We start from the raw sequence: 23,138 nt of genomic DNA on the forward strand, positions 1-23,138 counted from the left end.
GAATTCCATCACATCACTTTGTCCATTCCTTTTGGATCCAGAAAGGCTAAATATTAATATACCTTATTTAAATTGCTCTGCTATTTTGAAAGCTGTCTTGAATCCAGTCTCCTCTTCTGCGAAAACAGGAGTAGACAGAAAACCTGAGGGGTGTAGGGGATTGAGCACCTATAGCCATTTTCCTACCATTTGAAGTCTGAGAATGGAGTCAAAGCTAAAGAACTGAAAGGGAGTGGAAGAAATTGGGTCCTAGGATGGACTTTAATCCATGAATCGAAAAATGCCTAAAATGGGAATCCACAGCCTTCCCACTTAATGTGAGCCAGTAAATTCTGTTTGGGATGAGTTTCCTAGCATTTGCAACAGAAGGAATCTTACCTGATACAGAAATGATCCCTGTTTTCTAGCTGAGGTAAATGAGGTTCCAAGAGATTAGCTAACTTGCCAAGTTCACATATTTATTAAGTGACCAAGCCAGGATTTGAAGTCACTTTTCCACTTCAGTTTGCTAAAAGGAGCTGCTGGGGGGGCGGGGGGTGAACTCAAACTGGATTTTTAACTGACTACAATGTGACAAACATGAAAAGACAAAGACACTTTTTGTGCCCTGCTACTCTATCCACTTGCCAGTAGTAGCTGACAGAGGCTCCCTCCCCCCGCCATCTACCTTCCCGAATATTGCCTGGGATTCACTTCTCCGCACGTCCTACCTTCCAGAAAGTGGTCGCTTTTCTGTTCAGAGAGTTGCTGCAATTCTTTTCTTTGACCTCCTGTTGAGTTCGTAGGTGTTCAGAATGGTTTGAGCCTATCTAGCTGAATTCGTGGGACTAGACGAAATCTAGGTCTCCTACTCCTCATGGGTATTAAAGAGGGCACATACTGAATGGAGCACTGGGTGTTATACGCAAACAATGAATCATGGAACACTACATCAAAAACTAATGATGTAATGTATAGTAATTAACACAACATAATAAAATAAAACAAACAAACAAGAAAAACAAAACAAAACAAAAAAAACAAAGACACACCAGAAAGACAAGAGTGAAGCAAGGACAAAGAGTGAAAGACATAAATGAGATACAAGGTTCAATGATTTCTGAAGATTCTGAAAATCTGAGATTTCCCTGGTTGTTCCATCTCTCCCAGTGATTCTGCAAGATAGGAGATCATGGATGGTTCTCCTTACCAGGTTGACTATTTTAAACTCCAGCTATTTATAAGGCCCTAGTTAGAAATCATTACAAGCGTAACATCTGTTTATTGATTTGCTAAAACACTGATATTGCCTATCCATAAGAATAATTTGCATTTCATTTCTAAGAATAGTTAGTCGCTAGTGCCACAAAACCATGGAAAGCAAACCTAGACTCGTGAGGACCTTCAGTTTCAGAAGGTGAATCACCATGAACTATGCTAATTAATCAGCTTTTTCCCATTAGAATAATCCAAAGTGAGCCCATACACCTTGGGGGTCAAAGTATCTCATCCGTCCCAGTCCTCAAAAGGTACTTAATTTTGGAAGTTTCATGTTTTCAAGTTCATGTTGATTTTTTAAAAAGATTTTATTTATTTATCTGAGAGAGAGAGAGAGGGAGTGAGAGAGCACAAGGATGGGGAGCAGCAGAGGGAGAGGGAGATGTGGACTCCCCACTGAGCAGGACCCCAGGATCATGACCTAATTCAAAGGCAGACACTTAACTGACTGAGTCACCCAGGGGCCCCCAATTTTTCTTGTTGATTTTACATTCTCCTCCATAATATATGTTTGCATATATAAAAAACAAAAACAAACAAACAGAAAACCAGGGGAAGGGAAGAAGAGAGTTCAGAAGTCTGCCTGAGTAAGCAGGCTCAGGAGTGAGATCAAGTTAGACAGCACAGACAGACCCAAATGGTGAGAAGGGTTGGAAGACAGTTTGGAAGATCTTGGAGAGATCCATTTTATGATGCGGTAGCATGAAGAAAATAACTTTTGGCTTTGGCCAAAAACACAGCTGGGAAGTGAGTTTCCAAAGGCATTAAGCTAGTTCAGATTCATTTTGTCCAAGTCAAGATAAGGCTCAGTAGCAGAATTTCTCTAGGTTTCTTGGTTGGAAAACTACACTGTTCTATGTATTCCACGTATGGGTATGTGTCTGCTGTGGGCAGGGTGTTGGTCATGGTGATGGCTCTTTGTGACTTATTTCTTTGGTCTGTGTTCTTCTCTGTGGACTGAAGCTGCTCATGGCCTCATTGGGAGTCCCCCTTCAGTACATATTCTAGCTCTTCTTTTGACTTGCTGCACAGACTGCTGGAGTGCTCTATTATGGTTGGGTATGGGTGTTTTAGGGCAAGGAAGAGTGAAGATACCATTCTGATTCTGATCATCCTCCCTGTAGCCCTATAGCTATCTGTGCTCTTCTGATATTAAACTTTTGACCTCCTAGGGACTGTTCTTATGATCCTTCTGGGAAGTCTATTTTTGTTGTTATTCTGGAACTAGCCACTTCCAGTGTATTATGGTGTTGGTGTTCATAAAGAGATGCTGGAATGGAAGTCATGGTTGCCATGGACCAGCACGTCCTGGATGCAATAATGCAAAGAGTCGTTTTGGCAGTTCAGCATTGGCAATCAAGATAGAAATCATGTTGTTCACAGAATGTGAAGAAGTGTTTTATTTGTTGGGTCACAGCCAGCAAGTCTCCATTTCACTAACAATAAAAGGCACATACAAATCTGGAAGACCTTAAATAGTGCTTGCCAAAATCAGTTGACATTTGAGTGGATTTCTCTGGAGTAGGGTTGAGAGGTTGAAAGACTGAGAAATGGATAGGGAAGGCCAGAATAATGTATATGACAGAAGACAGATGCATTTTTTTTTTTTTTTGGTGGCAAAATTCACCCTAAGCCCTAATGAGCTGATAAAGCTTCCATACTAGAGTGAAAGCTTCTGTGTGCAGGGTGGTGTCTCGAATATACATCTTTGTTTCACATACAATCCTTGGCCCTTAGTTGGTCCTTAGGTGATGTTTGTTGAAATAAATCCAAAAAAATAAATATAGAAAGTATATATCAACCTAGGACTATTTATATCTATCTTACTAGAATAACTATCTTTAGTTTCATTTTCAAATACATATTAAATAACTAAGACTGGAAGTAATGTGAGGTTTTCTAATTTATTAAAATAAAAGGTTTATTTTATTTAACATGTATTTGGCTTACAGTATTTCAGATGGTTATTGTTGTAAAGTAAAACTACCTCTTACCTATTTCTCCAAGTTGGTGATGCGGACACTTTTACAGAAAATTTGAGTATATTTGTTTTCTATTTCTACATAGGAAAATTACCACAAAATTAGCAGCTTAAAACAACACTTATTTATTATCTTATTGTTTTTGTGAGTCAAGAGTTTGGGCAAGGCTTAACTGGTCCTCTGTATGAAGAGTCTCATAAGCTTCAGTCACAGGTTGGTCAGGTTGGGGTCTTATTCAAGGTTCAACTGGGGAAGGACCTGATCCCAAGCTCACTTGGTTGTTGGTAAAATTTAATTTCTTGCAGTTGTAGAACTGACAGCTTCAATATTTGCTGGCTGTCAGCTAGAGGCCACCCTCAGCTCCTTGCTGGTGGTTGGCTAGAGGCTGCCCCCAGGGCCAGGTCACATGGACCTTCCCCAAATTGTTCCATACTTTATCAAAGTCAGTGAGAGAGAGAGTCTCCTTGCAAGATGCAGCTCACAATCTCATGTAACCTAATCATGGAAATGACATTTCATCACTGTATTGTACTGATTATTCTGTTGGTTAAAAGCAAATCATATATCCTATCTACATTTAAGGAGAGGGGATCATGCAAAGGCATGAATATTGGGAAAGGGGATGGTGAGGACTATGTTAGAGTCTGTTCACCACATGTAGAAAGGGAGAAAACATAATTCCTGTCACTTCTATAATTCTATCACTGGCAAAGCCTCATTGACAGTATTTATTTAGGTTGAATGACACATTTTTCAGACATTAGAAACTCCGTAGGAGAAGCTTTTTTCATGTTTCTATTTCACTTAATTACACAAAAATTCATTTTCCTTCAGGGTTCTGAAGGTTATCTTGCTGTATAATTTTTGCATTATCATATTTTAAAAATAATTGTCATTGGTGAGTTCATTATAAAGCAGAATACTTATTAAATAAGACCCTGGTTTTGTTTCCTTCAGAAAAATAACCATGGCCGAGGAAGTTATCTTCACTCAAACTCAAAATTCACTCTTTTAAAGTCCTTTAAAACTTTACCTGTTATATTTTTCCTACATGAAATAGGTCCATATTGCTCTTGTTATTTTACCAATATGTAAAGTATATATATTTATATATATATACTTTATGTATTTATAAATATATATAACTTGGACAGAGTTAATCAGAAGCAAAAGGTTTAGACACCCCAAGAGCTGATATCCTTTTTTTCCAGTAAACCATGCTTTTTCTTCAAATTTATTAGGTCAGTCTGTGATTGTTTGGTAAATATATCACCTTGACTTTATCATACCTGTCCATTCCTCTGTTCTTTGTCTTTTCCATTTGGCTCTTTCTCATTTTTCATTTCCTATTCCAGTGATTATTTTCAGAGCCCACCTCTGCCTACCATTTCCTATCCTACTCTATTGATAAAATTTTTCTCCTTCCCACACTACGCATATAGATGTTTACTTTTGTGAAGTCATTAACTACTTGATAGCTTGCCCCTTAGAAACACTGAGGTGAATTAATTAAGATATTTCTTGTGAGATTTGGTCAATTTTTCCTTGATTTGAATTAATATAATCTGCACATGTTTTAGCATCCTCTCTGTCATTATTTGTAGCCCTGAAATAAAGATTTCTCAGAGGATTAAAGAAATTTGGGAAAATGTTCTACACTACCCAAATGAGACTCCCTCAGTGTTGATTAACTTAAGACATTTTAGTGGAGCAGAAAGTAATTTTAATTAAAATCTTCTTAAGCTTATAGGCATGATGAATCTTTATTTCAAGGAAAAAAAGGTATATAGGCTTTTTCCTCCTTGACGTAAAGATTGCAAAGAAAAAGAAGAAACAGATGTAAGTATTCTTCTCCCTCTTTAATCTTAGAGATCTAAGTAGATCTTTTATTTTGTGAAGATGAAGCAAAAAAAAAAGAAAACCACAATAAAAATGAATGCATCAAAACCATTATCAATGAGTAAAAATCCGTCACTCATATATCCCAAAAGCAGAACACCTTGGTAAAATTATGTTTGGATCCATCTGAAATTGCCGAAACCAGGTCATTTGAAATTGCCAAAATCAGGTCCAGTCACCTAGTTATTTTCAGAGGTCAGGTATTTCTTGACATTGAAGCCACAATATATAAATTTCTTTGAAGAAACAAGTATTCACCATATGTGTGCATGACCTAGGTGATGCATTTGCAAACTTAGAAGTTCCAGACCTTTTTTTCTATCACCCAGGTGAAAATGCTGCTAGTTTCTGTTTAAGAACTTGGAATCATGGAATATAGGTTGGAGATCAAGAGGCTAAAACTAACCTGATGCAAGTGCCATTGTTGTGGCATCGATGACGAGCACACCATGGGACGTGGCAGTTCTCAATATTTTTTCCACGTAGTGCTTCATCAATGATGAAGAATTCTTTGTTGTTTACTTGAAGCTCTTGAATGCAGCCTTTGAACCCATAAATGTGACCTGCATTCTTATGGATCTTAATATCTGCTGGGATGTGGCCAAGGAACATTGATTCAAAATGTACCTATAGGAAAAATAACAACAAAAACATCTTATAAGGTGTGGTCAGATTATCTGACAAAGACCTAGAATGTTTTGTTTTATAATGCATGTTTTAATGTATTTTTCTGTGTAAAACAGGTTGTATTTGTTGCTTAGTTTTGTCACCTCTACTAGGTGGTAGGATAAGTTACTTTAGAAAAGGGCCCTTATTTTACATTTTTTTTGTATCTCTCACAATATCTAATAAAACGGTAAAAAAAAGAGCATTCAATAAAACTTGCTGATCGATTACTCTGAAATGTATTTTGGAACTCAAGTGTTTGCATTTTAATGTGAATACTACCAAATAATAACTGATAAAGAAAATAGAACCTTGTTAATTAACTATTGTTAGGGATTGAATTGTGTTCCCCCAAATTCATATGTGGATGTTGTAACCCTCAGTAGCTCAGAATGTGACCTGACTTGGAAATAGAATTTACTCATGACCAGAATGACGATAAAATCACTGGCACAAAGTAAACTGTGACTTAATCTTTCTACCCACCCTTCAGTAACATATATAAATTCCATTCTCATCATTTATATGTATATAAAATGTAGCTTCCCCAAACAGGAATTTATGAGTTACAAAAGAATTCTGGATAAACTGGTAATGAGACCCTGATCTTCAGGGCTGTTGGCATATGAAAGGTGCATGCAGCATTTGCGCACTTTATGTCTCTGATGTCCTTATCCCCAAAACACATCCATGCACTCCAAACTGATAGCTGCAAAGTATTTAAATTGACATTACAGATACACTAAAATGGAAAACTATCATTGTAAGAATTCTAAAACTAGAGCCAAATAATTAAGTTAGGGCTCTAAGGGGAGGAGAGGATGGGAAATGCTCAGTAATGCCACTTAATGTTTATACTAATATGTTCTGGTTTGATGCAAATGTGCTTTTGGAGAACAGAAGCATGTTCAATTCTAGGAACATCAAAGCATCCCCATGACCCATAATAGATCAAACCAACTCTACTATTTGAGCTCATGTTCTTTTTTAGAGATTTGAGTTCTGTTCCTGAAGGCATTCCTTAATTCTGTGTGTGTGTACTTTATAAAAGACTCAGGTATGTAGTCACCCAGAGGATGACTAACTTTGGGCAACATGGGGCGGAAGTCTCAAGGCGTATTAATAGAGCCCTCATGCAGTACAGGAGTATGTCTGTTTGTTTTCACATCCTTTCTCATATGCTAAGCCCATTTATATTAATTACTCTAACAAACTATTAGCAGAATTCTTTTATCATTTAGGATAAGTGACTCACCACTAATGCAATCTGGGATCTATCATGAACCTGCAGACTCAGCGAATCCAAGGCCATGACCTTCTCTCACCAAGGATCTCTGACATCTTTGTATGTTGATCACACACCTCTCACAGCTTTGACAAGTGTGCTATTTTAGCACAAAACCTGATAGAGGATGGAACAATATCCTCCTCTTCTGTCAGCAGTAGGCAGATCTGAGGGAAAGTCTATAGAGCTATCTATGATTTATTAGACCATTAAAAAACACCCAAACAACGAAAGTAGATGGCTCTTGTATTTCTTCTGATCTGAGGCTCAAGCTTAGCTGGGAGTCCTGAAATGTCTAAAACAGCTGCTGCCGTTGCCTGCACATAGATAACCATTAAAATGGTTGACTTCCTCTATCCCTAGACTCTTAATTATCCAAGAGCTGCCTTTTGTGTGTATAATCATTCCTAAGGAGACAGGTCTTTAACATAAGTCTTTTCTCATAATTTCTTGAGAATCAGACTATGGAGAATAGAGTCTGACATCAAGATATGATCTTATAAGATAAAACCACAGAGAACAGACATGGATAATCAAGGAGGAGTCATCAAGATAATGAAAAATATGAATGGTGACTGAGGGAAAAGGACTCCACAAATGACAAGGTGAAATGAGCATTCCCCTTCCTCTCAGAGTTTTCTCTTTAAAGGAAGAATACAGTTGCTCTTTTATACTATGTGGGAATAAAATAAGAAGACAGGCAAAAGGGAACAACTTCTAAAAACCAGAAGTGGAGACAGATAAGAAGTTGCTATATCTCTTCTTTATTCTGTTTTAATTTAAATTTGGACACTGGATCCTACATACATTTCTGTAATGATATCTTGATTCAATGTTTAGTTTTGTTTTATAGCCTCAAATCTGTCTGAAATTAAACAACGTTTATGTTAACAGGAAGGTAACTCTAATGTAGTTTTTACTTAAGATAACTATTGGAGTGTACTTGTCTTTACCCAAGAATATGATGACTTATAATTGAAATGAGCTTTCTTTTGTGTGTTGTTACCAAATTTTTGTTTTTAATATTTTCTGAATTGTATGCAAATTCAAAATCAGAAAACATCAAGTCTTGGAATAGGGATGAATAAGAGATGTTGAGTAAAGTGTTTGAGAAGAAGGATTTATTTAAATAACTTCTTACATATGATTTGTCTTAAATTTCTAAAAATTTAGAGGCATTAAATGAAAGGAGTTCAAAAGGCAGAACCACGATTTATCTCTACCCTTCATCTCTTTGCAGTTAGAAGATTTCTCTCTCTCTCTTTCTTCCCCTCCAATAGCATAATAATCTGTGATCATACAGTCTCTTCTATATTTTTATCCCTTTTAGGGTAGGGCCTCCAACATGGTCATCTTGGGATTCTCTCAGAGTCCATAGTAGTGTCTTACAAATAGGAGGTTTAATATAAGTTTGTTACAAATTACCTGATTCATGAAACTTAATCCTGTTTTTTTTTTTTCTTACAGTATCCTATTTATCTTCTAGGTTTCTTCTACTTTATGCTGCCATAGAACCTTGCTGTTTTGCTAGATTCAGCATATGGGAGGTCGTCACTGGATACCACCCAAAAAGGAATATTAACATGGCTTTAATTCTAATATAGCTTTCTATATTTAGTATATATAGCACTGGGTAGCAAGTAGTGCTTAAATGGAAGTTCTTGAATTTCTTATGAGATTAATATCAAGTAGCTTAAACAAAGAGGGTTTTTTAAAAAATTTGATAAATAGCAATGAAATCCTCATTGGTCCCATACTTTACAGTTAAATCTCTGATTCTTAAGGCTTTCTACCTTAGGGAATGTTTTCAAAATAGTACCTCCTCACTTTGTCAAAGAAGAAACTGAACTTTAGTGAAGCAATCAATGAACTGAGTTGCTACCCTGTGAGCACAGTGATATAGGAAAGTGGAAATACCAAAAACAAAAAAAAAAAGGATATGGGATTATTCTTGTCTATAAGGAAATTTAATGTAATCTGGGGAATAAAATCACAAAGAAATGAAATATTTAGAAAATACAGTATACAGATCAGCAAGATGGCCGAATAAAAAGCTCCAGATATTTCTTCCCTTAGGGAGACACTAATTCAACAACAATACACAGACAAAATCCCTTTGTGAGAAATAAGTAGACTGAGTTAAGAAGCATTTGTACCCTAGGTAAGTAGGGTACAGCTGCCCTGAAGATGAGAGGAAAATCTGTGACACTCACCGGCCAAAGCTTTCCCCCAGACTCAGTGAGGCATAATTGGAAGAAAACTTCCAGCTCCCAGTTTCTCTCTGGGGAGGGAAATAGAAGACTGAAAACATATATACTATGTGCAGACTTTTCAGGGCCTGTCCAAAGGACTAGTTTCTGTCTTGCCTGAATCTAAGTGCTGACAGGAAAAGTGTGCCAGGTTGGGGGCTGCTGAGAACAAAGGCAAAGGTTTGGACTAGTATGCATTCACTCACCACAGACATGCCCTGTAGCTCAGTGGGAAGAGTGGGCAAAAACCCCCTTAACTTCTGCCTTCTCAATGGCAATGGAAAGAGTTGAACTGTGCATCCAAAATAATGGTTTTTCAGGGCGTTGACTTAGAATAAGTTTGTTTCCCCTGTCTTGGAACACTGACAGGACCTGCCATACTGTAGATGCCTGGCCATCGCTAAAAACAAAAGAGGGCTGGATGGTGTGTTGCTGCTCCAGAGGACCACTGATGCAGCAGACTGAGGCTGATATGGTTTGGTGGCCTCTTACTGGGACCAGAGCAAGGGGGTAGAGTGGAGAAGAGTAGAGCATGCTTCCAACATTCTGGTTTTTCTATGGGCTTCTTGAGGGACCGGTTTCTATTTTGCCTGACTTGGAACTCTGACATGACCCATATACCCTAGAAACTCTGGGGCTGCTGAGAACAAAAGGGAACTGGGTGGCTTGTGGCAGCTCCAGAGAACCTGCAGAACTGTAGACAGACACCAGAGGGAGCAAAAGACTACGAATGTCTGAAAAAAGAAAATGAGACAGGCATCAAAGTATGTCTCATACACACATGCGTATACAAAAATCAGTGAAACACAAAGGAAAAGAGCAAGGGAGAAAAAGAGGGACAAAAAAGCTATAAGATAGAAAACAATGAAATGGAAATAGCAACTCCTTACTTATCAATAATTACTTAAAATGTAAATGGAGTAAACTCTCAATCAAAAAACATAAAGTGACTGAGTGGAGAAAAAAGACAAAAAAAAAACCAAGATCCAACTATATTCAAAATATAAGAAACTCACTTTTGGTTTAACAACACATATAGGCTGAAAGTGAAAGAATGGAAAGAGATATTCCATGCAAATGGTAACCAAATAAGAGCAGGAATGGCTATCGTTATTCAGACAAACAGACAAGTCAACTACAGTCATAAGAGACAAAGAATGACATTATATAATGATTAACAGGGTCAACTGGCCAGGAAGATATAACAATTATAAATATATATGCACCCAATGTCAGAATACTCAAATATAGGAAACAAACACTGACAAAACCAAAGAGAGAAATAGACAGCAGTGCAATAATACTATGAGATTTTAATATCCCAGTCTCAATAATGGCTAGAGCATCCAACTGGAAGATAATAAGGAAACAGAGGACTTGAACCACATGGTAGCACAAATGGACCTAACAGACATATACAGAACATTCCATCCAACAGCAGCAGAATACACATTCTTCTCAAGTAAATATGGAATATTCTCCAGGATAGATTATAGTTAGATCACAAATAAAAAATCTTAACAAATTTAAGGAGATTGAAATCATACCAATTATCTTTTCCAAACACAATGGAATGGAAAATTCAGAAATACAGCTGACTCTAGAACAACATGGGTTTGAACTGAATAGGTCTACTTCTATGCAAATTTTTTTCGATAAATATATGTATAGTACTGTAAATACGTTTGTCTTCCTTATGATTTTCTTAATAGTATTTTCTTTAACTTATGTTGTTATAAAAATACAGTATATAAATACATATAACATACAAATATGCATTAGTCAACTGTTTACCTTATCAGTTAGGCTTCTGGTTGACAATAGGCTAATAGTTAAATTCTGGAGGAGTCAAAATTATGAATGGATTTCAACTGCGTCAGGGGCTGGCACCCCGAGTCCCCATGTTGCAACTGTATGTGCAAATTAAATAATGTACTCTTCGTTTCAAAGAAGAAATGGTTCAAAAAAGAAATTAAAAAATTTAGAAAAAGTCTTGAGACTATGGAACATAATATACCATAATTTATAGGATGTAGCAAAAGCAGTACTAACAAGGAAGTTCATAGCTCGAAAAACTTTTACTAAAAAAGTAGAAAGATCTCAAAGCAACAGTGTAACTTTATACCTCATGGAACTAGACAAAGAAGAACCAACTAAGTCCAAAGTTAGCAGCAAGACTAAAATTATATAAAAACTAGAATGGAAATAAAATAGGGAACAGAAAAACATTAGGAAAAAATCAGTAAAACTAAGAGTTGGTTTTCTGAAAAGATCAACAAAATTACTAACCTTTAGCTACACTAACTAAAAAAAAGAGAGAAGATTCAAATAAAATCAGAAATGAAAGATGACATTACAACTGACGCCACAGAAATAAAAAGGATTATGAGATAACGATGAATAATTACACACCAACAAACTGGATAACCCTGAAGAAATGGATAAATTCCCAGAAACAAACAACTTACCAAGAGGGAATCATGAGTAAATAAAAAATCTGAACAGATGAATAATAAGAGAATGCATCTGTAATCAAAAACCTCCCAACAAACAAAAGCCAAGTAACAGATGGCTTCACAGGAGAATTCTACAAAATATTTAAAAAAGAATTAATATCAACCCTTCTCAAAATCTTCCAAAAAACTGAAGAGGAGTGAATACTCCAAGCTCATTCTCTGAGGCCAGCATCTTCCTGATACTAAAGACAGGAAAATACATTAAAAGAAAAAAAATCTGCAAGCTCATATACCTGATGAATAAAGATGCAAATTTTCAATAAAATACTGGCAAACCAAGCTTAACAGCACATTTAATTATGAGAATTATATACCATGACCAAGTGGGATTTATTCCTGTGATGCAAGGATGGTTCAACATAAAAAATAAATCAATGTGATGCACCGCATTAACAAAACAAAGGATAAGGATCACACAATCAACAGATGCAGAAAAAGTATTTGACAAAATTCAACATTATTTCATTATAAAAAGACTTAACAAACTAGGAATATAAGGAAATTACTTTACATAATAAAGGCCATATATGATAAGTCCATAGCTAATACCATACTCAATGGTGAAAACCTAAAAGCTTTTTCTCTAAGATCAGGAAGAAAACAAGAGTGCCCATTCTTATTACTCCTATTCATCATAGTACTGGAAGTCCTGGCAGAACAATTAGGCAGGAAAAAGAAATAAAAGGAAGAAATCTCTGTAGATGACATGATCTTATATATAGAAAATCCTGAAGAGTCCACAAAAAATTAAAACTAATAAATGAATTTAGCAAAGTTGCAGGATACAAAATCAACATAAAAAAATCAGTGTGCTTCTATATACTTACAATGAACAATCTGGAAAGAAATTAAGAAAACAATCCCATTCACTTAGCATCAGAAAGAATAAAATTCTTAGGAATAAACTTAACCGAGCAGATGAATGACTTGTACACTGAAAACTATAAAACATTGCTGAAAGAAATTAAAGAAGACACAAAAAAGTGGAAAAATTTCCTGTGTTCATGGATTAGAAGACTTAATATTGTTAAAAGTTCATACTACGTAAGTGATCTACAGATTTAAAGCAATCCCTATCAAACTTCCAATGGTATTTTTTGATTAGAAAAAAATCATCCTTAAATTCATATGGAACCACAAATGGCCCCAAATAGCCAAAGCAATATTGAGAAAGGAAAACACCCTGGACGCATGACACTTCCTGACTTGAAAGCACATTACAAAGCCACAGTAATCAAAACAGCATGGCTTTGGCATATAGACAGACATATATACAAACAGAACAGAGAACCCAGAAATATACTTGTGCATGTATGATCAAATGATTCATGACAAGGTGCCACAACTACATAATGAGGAAAGCATTGTCTCTTCAACCAATGGTTTTGGGAAAACTGGATTATCCACATGCAAAAGAATGAAGTTGGACCATTACACTATACACAAAAATCAACTCAAAATTGATTAAAGACTTACACTTCAGACTTGAAACTATACAACTTGAAGAACAAAACATAGAGGAAAGGCTTCATAACTTTAGTTTTGGCAATAATTTCTTGGATACAGCACCAAAACCACAGGCAACAAAAGCAAAAAAAGACAAGGGGCGCTACGTCAAATGAAAAAGCTTCCTCACAGCAAAGGAAACGATCAATGAAATGAAAAGGCAGTCTACAGAATGGGAGAAAATATTTGCAAACCAATATCTGATACGGGGTTAATATCAAAAATATATAAGGAACTCCTATGCCTCAACAGCAAAAACAAATAAGCTGATTAAAAAATTGGCAAAGGACTTGAACAGACATTTCTCCAAAGACATATAAATAACCAAAAGATATATAATAAAGATGTTTAACATCACTACTCACCAGGGAAATGCAAATCAGAGTCATAATGAAATACCACCTCACATTTGTTAGGGTAGCCATTATAAAAAAAAACAACAGCACATATCAAATGTTGCCAAAGATGTGAAGAAACTGAAACCTTTGTGCAGTGTTGGTGGGAATGTAAAATTGTGTGGTAGCTATGTACAACAGTATGAAGGTTCCTCAAAAAATTAAAAATGTAAGTATTATATGATCCAGCAATTCCACTAATGAGTAAAGAACTGAAAACAGGATTTTTTTTTATATGTGTATTTTTAAAAAGTTTTTATTTAAATTCTAGTTAGTTAACATACAGTGTAATACTAGTGTACAATTTAGTGATTCAACACTTCATACCACACCTGGTGTTCATTACAGGTGCACTCCTTCATCCCCATCATGATTTTACCCATCCCCTCACCCTACCTCCCCTCTGGTCACCCTCAGTTTGTTCTCTACAGTGAAGAGTTTGTTTCTTGGTTGCCTCTCTTTTTTTTCCCCTGTGCTCTTTTGTTTGTAGCATATTGCGTGTCATTAATTATAAAGTATGGAGCTTTCAATATAAAAAAATGGATGACTATAGGGAGTAAATAGAGATAAAATCACACTGACTGCTTTACATTAGATTTTTCACAAAACTGTAAGTGTTTCATAGATTTTCCACCATTTGAATAGTCTGTGTCTTGAATCTAAGTATTTGGCCATCTTGGACTCTAGCATGACTTTTTTTTTAACTGATGTATAGTTAATATACAGTGTTATATTAGATTTGGGTTTACAATGTAATGATTCAACAATCCTATACACTACTCAGTGTTCATCACAATAAGTGTACTCTTAATCCCCTTCACCTGTTTTACTCATCCCCTCACCAGCCTCCCCTCTGGCAACATCCAGTTCGTTCTTTGTATTTAAGAGTCTGTTTTTGTTTTTGTTTTGTTTTTTCTTCAAAACGAAAACCAGTTTTATTCCTACCTTAATAATTCACTTGACAGTTTGCAATCTGCTGGAGCAGAAAATGAAGTACAGTAAAGTGTTTAAAAGGAACAAAAACAACAAACCACGTTGGGAATCAGAAAACCAGGGATCAAGTCTCTTTCATTATCACTATGAAATTTTGGACATTTGATACTCAGTTTTATCAGATACGACCTTGTAAAAAAGATATTCATTCTTAATTTAGAAGGCTCTTGTGAAGATCAGATGAGATAAAATACATGGCCATAATTTGGAAAATGTAAGGTGCTTATGCAAATGTTAGCTATTCTTATATGCTTCTTTAGGATGCCGGTATACACTCAGTAAGAGAAAAAAACTACATAGAAAAAATGGAAATAAAATGAAATTTCCAATTCATTAGGGCCCTACACACTGCCAGCTCTAATGTGCACCAAAATTAGCACTTTGGAGCTCTAATTATATAGATTAACTCTCCATGATGATCAAATGAACCAGGAATTCTTTATCTTAAATGTATTTCTATAAAGCCATACTAAGAAGCATGTAACCAACCACATCATTAAAATTAAAAGAATTCAGCAAATTGCCTGGTCTCTGGAGGGACAAACATCCTCTCTTCTTTCAATTTTCTTCATTCAATGTTTCTAAGAAAAATTCCCTGAGAAGGGACTTTTTAATAGCATATAATAAGCACTACCATATACTATAAAAATGGAAGTTTTAAGCACTGTTTTGTAACTTGCTAATTTTTCCCCATTCCTGTGCTGTTTTTCTTAATCAAGCATAATATATTATATGCAAAGTGTGAGAGGAAAATCAATTTCTTGATAAATTTAATACAACTTTTATAGCAACAGGCAGTATTAAATATATTTAATTGTACCTAAAGTATCAGAGATGACTATTCTGGTGTTTTGTTGAGAGCTCTTACAAGGAATCTGTTCAATAAAGAAATATGCTTAGTGTTTAGTAACTTAAAAAGAAATACTTATTTCAGATATTGAGGGCACACTTAGTAATGTTTGGAACTGAATATTTGCATAACTACCTGAGAGACATGGGGTATCTCTGTGTCTTTCTTCTGTATTGGAGGTTTTCCATTTGCAATCATTTCAATCATGCAAGCAACAGGAGGGCTGCCAACAGGGATTGTGTAGCTAGAAATAAAACAGAAGAGGCCATTATTCTATGTGCTACTGGCAAGAACAGGGTAACTTCGCACATGGTTGGTAAGTACTTCTTCAATGACAAGAGGTACTTTCTGGATCATAATAGTCCTGAAATATGGCCCCAACCAAGGGCGGACATTTTAGGATAGATAAAAGATAGATTTCTTTTCTAATACTGAAATTTTATTTTCCTTCTCTCTTTCTGTCTCTAAATCAGGACTTGAAATGCTTTCAGAAAGTTAAACCCCCACAAAACAAAAAGAGCTTTTCTGTATAAGTAGGTAATAATAAATTTTTAGTGCTAACTGTGGTTGACATACGGTCTCACTCATGTAGGAGACTGTTGGACAAGTAACAGCAATGTTAAATGATGCTAAACTGCCTAGGTAGAAATTTCCCCTCCCTGGCCTACAGGGGAAATAGAAATGGAATAAGAAATGAAAGGCTGCATACCCCTGAGCAGTGAGATTACACTGTGATATAGTTATCAGAACTCAGAAAGCATGCCGCTAATGTACTAGCTGGTACTGTGTCTCAGAGATAAAGAAAAGTATAAGGTTAAGGGAATTTGTAGAATGAATAGCGGAAATGACCAATACAAAATTGAAAATTTATCACAGTTTATAGAGTAATGCAATCAGATGAAAAGGTATACATACTAAAGTGCTTGGCATAAAGTTAAATAGAATTTTAAAAGACAATTCAAATGATATTACCCTGTCATTTGCCATATGTAATAACAGTAACCTGTATTGTTATGAAATCTATTCCATAGAGATATTAGAAGCACATTTACTAATATTAAAAGTGGCTCTCTGTGCACACTGTAAGTATGAATGATTTTCATGCTCAGTTTCGCTTATTTGTATTTGCTACATTTTAGACAATGAACACACCAAATTTTTATTTTTAATATTGACCAACTGCCCCAGTTTGGGCATGACTGAGAGCTTTTCCAAGATGCAGGACTTTTCAGGGCTAAAACCAGATAAGTGCCTAGCAAACCAGGATCAGTTGGTAATTCTACTTTTAAAAGAAAAAGTCAGTTTTATTAAAAACTGGTTATCATTGGTTAAATCATTTATCAGTTCCTCTTCCCCCTTACCTAGAAATACAAATCTGATATGGTCCTTTTTGAGCCACCCAGGCACCCTGATATGGTCCTTTTAATACAGCATTCCGCTACTTTTTTTGGCTTCTGATCTAGTTTACCAAGGTCACTTCTAATTTTGATCAGATCACTGTTGAAAATTCTTCAGTTCTAGGAATGACCTTTAGAGCATCCCATTTGTGTGAATTATATATTATAGGGATATATGAAGCACATTTGTCATTATAGTTGATATGGGCAGGGAGACATGTACAGATGCTTTATACTGGAGATGGAGGAAATATTTCTCAGGGAATGCACGTGTTCTTATTAAGAAATAGTAAGATCTCTTTTTATTTGTTTCATTCAGTGCTTGTTAAAATCTAACCATGAACTGCAATCTTATAGAAGGATGCCACTCTATCTGCTTCCTGTTACCGCCTTCATTTCTTCCCCAGACCCTCCCACCAAATGGCTGATTCTATTGTCTGCTAGATCTATGAACTATTTTGGAAATTGATACTCTAATTCTACCAGAGATTTTTCTACATGTAGATTCTTATCATGTTCATTTTTATAATGTCTCATATTTGCTTATAGATCAAATTGTGCGATAAGAAATGAAAAAATGCTCTATAAACAAATTAGACATTATGCTACATAAATCATTCGAGGAAAAATCTAAGTACATATCCCTTATGCCTCTCAAGTATTGCCGAGGCCAGCCAAGTCTAATGATTTAAAGACTTAAGGATCATATTTTGAGATAATCCATTGACTGGCTGAGTGATCTCAGGCAAACCACTTAACCTTTCTTCCCTAAAGTGTGATTATCCACAGAAGGGAGATAATCATTCTTGGCTCATAAATGGTTAGTGAGAATTACATTATTTAATGTACATAAATCATTCAGTGCTAATATTAAAATCCAAAGTTAAAGCAATTATTTGCTGACTGGACAGGGATCTCTAAAGAGATTTTTATGAAAATAAATTACACAGTCAAATTGAAGTGTTCATCTACTTCTACTAATATTGCTTGTAATGGGATTCAAAATCAAATACTTGGGTTGCATTATTTTAAAAACTAAAATCTGACAAAATAGACATTTTTCCCCCAGTGTCCTTAACATTCTTGTTATTTATATTTATAGTCTTTAGATATGCTATTTGGCAGAAACTTCTGATTTGGAAAAGACTATTTTTAAATTTTTAGAAGATCCTGCTCAAACTGGAAGTTCAGGGTATCCAAAACCAAGGGAAAGGTTGTAAAAATGTAAACAATGGAGAGTGGATTGTTCAATCAAGTACTTTTATGTGATTGAATGCTACCTAGCTCTTAAACAGGAGTTGCAGAATATTAACTGATGGTACGGAAAGATATTTGTATAGAATACAAAAAGAGATAAAGACAATTTGAGTGATATAGCATTTTTATAAAAAATATGCATAGAGATAATACCAGATCTACTTTCACTAATATTAACAGTGGCTATGTCTGCATGCTGAGAATGAAGATGACTTTTAATTTGCCTTTTTTGCTTATTTATATTTTCCATATTTTGGACATGGAACATACAATAATTTTAAATTTCACCTTGTAAAAGAAAAATTCAGTTTTATAAAAAACAAATTCCATTTTTATTTAGAAGAAAGTAAAAATAATTTACTGACACTTCTGTTTTCCTGGATTCCATGCTTTATTTCCAGGTAGACTATCCTCTTGCTAGTTATGGTGACCCTTGAACAACACAGGGGTTAGAGATACCCTCTCCCCCTCAGGAGTTGAAACTTGACTAAGTCAGAAGTCTTACCAATAACATAAACAGTCAATTAACACATATTTTATGTTATATGTGTTATATACTATATTCTTACAATAAACTAAGAAAATAAAATGTTATCGAGAAAATCATAAGGAAAGAAAATAACATTTATAGTACTTTACTGTACTTATCAAAAAAGATCTGCATATAAGTGGACCCACATAGTTGAAACCCATGTTATTCCAGGGTCATCTGTATTGCATTCTGACAGCCTCTGAAATTTCTGGTTCTAGAACTTATATTAGACATCTTTTGGAGGCCTATTAAACTGTTATCTAAATTTCTTTTTTTTTAATGTTTAATTTTTATTTTTTAAAAAGATTTTATTTATTCATTTGAGAGAGAGAGAGACAAGAGTGAGCACAAGCAGGGGGAGAGGCAGAGGGAGAGGGAGAAGCAGACTCCCCACTGAGCAAGGAGCCTGCTGTGGGACTCGATCCCAGGACTCTGGGATCATGACCTGAGCTGAAGGCAGACACTTAACTGACTGAGCCACCCAGGCATCCTTGGCTTTCACTTTTAAAATGCTTTCTTAATTTCTCTGTCCTGTATTCTTCCTAGGCACCAATTTTTTCTTCAGCAGTCTCCAGGCGCATTTATTCTGTCTATTGAATTTTAAATTTCAGTGAATATAATCTTTTATTCCCAAGATTTGGAATCTTTTTCATAATTTTTTGTTTAATTTACGCCTATTTTTCTTTTATAATTTCTCCCTTAAAATTATTTATTCCTTCACTAATGCTTTCTAGCATGCCAGAAATACTTATTTTAAACTTTTTGTCAGACTTTTCCATAAGAAGGATTTATCTAGAGTGATTCATATTCCACTTGCTGATTTGCTTGGTTCCTTTCTCAATGTTGCCGTGTGTTCTGCTATTGTGTAGTGCAGGCTCATTTTCAGTGAGAAGTATTTTTATTTTTCTCTCTTTTTCCCCAATTCCATTCTTCTTGTTGTGCCTTTTCTGCTGTACCCAAGTCTGCCTGCCTAATGAGAACCCCACCTGATCTTCTGAGCATCTAAACCCAAATCTTGGATAATGTGTATTTGGTAGTTCTGCCCTATGGTGATATTGAAGGTATTCTTAGGTTCATTCAGAGCTTGCTTGGTACAGTTTGCTCATGATGTTTTGGTCAAAGATTGCTTGGTACAGTTCTGCTCATGATGTTTTGGTTGCATTCTGTTTTCTTACTAGGTTAGCAGTTCGCTAAAAATCAGAATCCCAGGTGACAGTCTCTCTTTTTCTCTCCATGCAGATAGATGGTTGGATGGATAGATAGATAGATAGATAGATAGATAGATAGATAGATAGACAGATAGATAGATGGATAGATAGACAGACATAGATATCACATGTATACTTGAATGAGTAGTTTTAGTTCCCTTATAGGAGCTGAGCTTCCCTGTTTTTAGACCTAGATCTTGGCAGGCCTGCAGTATTAGCTCTTCTGCTGCTTTGCATTTTTGTCTGTTTCTTGTCTGGGGGTGGGGGGATGTTTATCTTGTTTTTAAACTTGCCTTTATATTTTCAGTTGTGTATTTTTAAATTTTCTATCTTATTGCTATGTGTTTGACACTAAGGAAGAGAGTCAAAGTGTGAAGTTACAGAGTCATCTTGACTAGAAGTCTTTTTTTTTAATAATAAGAAAAGACAACAATAACGATCAAATTGAAGTCCTTACTTTTGAAGGGCCATGTAAATAGAAAGTTATCTTTAATCTGCGAGGGGCAAAATGAAGAAGAAATAAACAAGCCATTTGTAGGTGCCTTTATAATTTTGCAGGCTTTGCAGGCTTTAAATTTGGAAGGACTAATTTCTTTGGCTTTGTCCATCTCGGGTTGTGTGCGTGCGTGCGTGCGTATGTGTGTGTGTGGGTGTGTGCTAAAGGCATTTCAATGCATCTGTCTCACAATTTTTTTTTCAGTGGCATATTTCAAAAGCACATAAGTCAAGTGGTTTGTTTTCCTTCCAGAAAGAAATAGGAAGTATGGATTTTTTTCTTCTCTAAGGTACCTATGTTTGATTTGTCAAATCTGGGAGTTATATGAGTCACTGGCATTACACCATAATGCAATTAAATGCTTTAAAAGGCCCTTGTAGTGCTATGCTGAAGGCTCACAAAACATAGCTCATGCATAATTGCAGTAGCTATGGAATTTTGAAGCTGTGATATAAAAGTAACACAACTGAACAGCACCAACTGCTTCTAGGGAATATTGCAAAATTGATGGCAATACTGAATGCTTCCACAGGTGCAAAGTATGTTCTTTCCTCTTATCACTAGGTTTTGTCTATTAACCAGCATGATCTAGCTTGTCTGTTTTAAATTTTGGACATGATTAACTTTGCTAGTATATTTCTTTCTTTCTTTACCTAAATTAGACTTTAAAAATGAATGTAATGGGGCGCCTGGGTGGCTCAGTCGTTAAGTGTCTACCTTTGGCTTGGGTCATGGTCCCGGGGTCCCATCGGGCTCCTTGCTCAGCGGGAAGCCTGCTTCTCCCTCTCCCACTCCCCCTGCTTGTGTTCCCTCTCTCGCTGTGTCTCTCTCTGTCAAATAAATAAATAAAATCTTAAAAAAAATGAATGTAAAAACAGGTTCTCTATATGGATAACTTGTAATGTAGATAGTAGCGAAATGAATCTCCAAATTAATAACTATTCTGACCAATTATAACCAGCCTTAATGTTTACCAAATGTAAGTATTGCTCTGAAGTGAACCATTTATGTTGAGCTCTAGCTTGGAACTTCCTTTAAAAGAATCTTTCAGGCTAGACTTAGGACTGAAAGAGGTTAAAGTCAATTGTTAGGAGGTATGATCTCCATATTCAGCCCAAGGTTTTAGTTGAGTTTGTGACAGTTAGCTCTGCCTAAGACTAGCTGAGATGGGAGACTCCTATCAGCAGATGGCAGGAAAGGTACACGGCAGAGATGGAGGCACTGAAAGGCATCTGGTCCCCACAGATAGGATCTAATTGATAGTGCGATTGTTTTAGCTCCCTGTTTGCAACAGGAAAACATGGGAAAATATGTTTAAAAGATTATACATCAGGCTGTATGGATGAAACTGTCCGGAGACAGACAGCTTTCCTTACCAGTTCATGTATCTAATGTGATTGTCATGGCTATGTGAGCAAATTTAAGAGGATGCTGTTTAGGAGTATGAGGGTTTCATACAGCCCTATGAACACAGCCATACTGTTTGAGGCTGTCAGTGTGACTCAGCATAATCTATATGTTAAAAGAGTGTAAAAAAAAAGATCAGGCACAAAAATCACTGTTAGGCCCTTTGCCAAACTAAAGCAGTGTAAACACGCCAAAAGCATCTTGAAGCATCCCTTTTTATTTAGAGCACCAAAGAGTTGGCCAGGCTGGCCATACAAACAGCTTGAACAAGGAAAGCTGCATGACCTCTGATAGGTGGCTGTCATGAGATGGTCGCTGGCTTTAGGTTATTTTATTTAGCCTTTCCTCTGACTGACAGATAGCCCAAATATCCTTAATAATCAATTACCGTGAAAACCAAGCCATTATCCTGTGAAGCACTGATATTAAAGAAAGTCTGCAATGATGCCTGAAGACCGTTGAAGCAGGAATTTCATTTACACCCTTGATTAACCAGAGCAGTCGTCAAGGGAACATCCAACCAGCTGTCATGAGATATCACAGATATTCCAAAAACTGTGATTTTACTTCTTACTACACTATCCAATTCATATGCAGTGGGACCCACAGCATATTCTACAGATTTCATGGTCTCCTGGTAGCATCTGTAAAAGTATAGGCAGCCAGAATTCCCTTGTTTTCTTTTCCCTGTAAAAACATTCACATAATGACTATTACAATTATACAAATTGTAATTTGAACCTGGAAATGTTGCGTTTTTTGACCTGACATCTGTTTAACCTCTCTGAATGCGATGATAAGAAGTGCCAGTGGTGTGCTGGAGAAGGCTAGCACTCACTTACAAGAGCTGGTTTTGTGCATTCCTTCTCAATTCCACATCCGTGAATTCGTGTTAGTAACTTGAAATTGGCCATGGTGGGAGTATTTATGCCTGGGAATTGGCAAAAGCTACAAATCAATCAACCCCCTATCCTACCCTTTTCCCTCTAAGATTTGGTTGTAAAACACCAGCACACCACCTAGTTTCTTGAATATTTCTTAGTGGAATTTAAGCATTCACTTAGAACAAGGGCATTAAGTTGCAAAGCTTAGCTTCACTGTTGACATTTAATTCAGAATTTCAGTAGGAAATCTGCTTTATTCATACTCTATTAGTTCACAGCTCCGGGTTGGATCAATTTACTCTGATGATAAATGGGGGTTTCAAGAATATTACCCCTAAAGCCTACACACATATGCAGTT

General features: G+C 35.9%; 1 protein-coding gene across 1 annotated transcript in view; it reads right to left on the reverse strand.

Moving 5' to 3' along the window:
- LOC115942618 (protein eyes shut homolog) overlaps positions 1 to 23,138 on the reverse strand; it is a 515,538-nt gene that overhangs the window by 195,821 nt on the left and 296,579 nt on the right. Inside the window, exons 7-8 of the mRNA XM_081827581.1 lie at positions 15,734 to 15,842; positions 5,545 to 5,765 (exon numbers count right to left, since the gene is read on the reverse strand). Coding sequence (XP_081683707.1) covers positions 5,545 to 5,765; positions 15,734 to 15,842 — 330 coding nt within the window. The remainder of the gene's footprint in view (positions 1 to 5,544; positions 5,766 to 15,733; positions 15,843 to 23,138) is intronic.

Source organism: Leptonychotes weddellii, chromosome 8, assembly GCF_054177405.1.
Source record: "Leptonychotes weddellii isolate Sample4059 chromosome 8, ASM5417740v2, whole genome shotgun sequence".
Taxonomy (NCBI): Eukaryota; Metazoa; Chordata; class Mammalia; order Carnivora; family Phocidae; genus Leptonychotes; species Leptonychotes weddellii.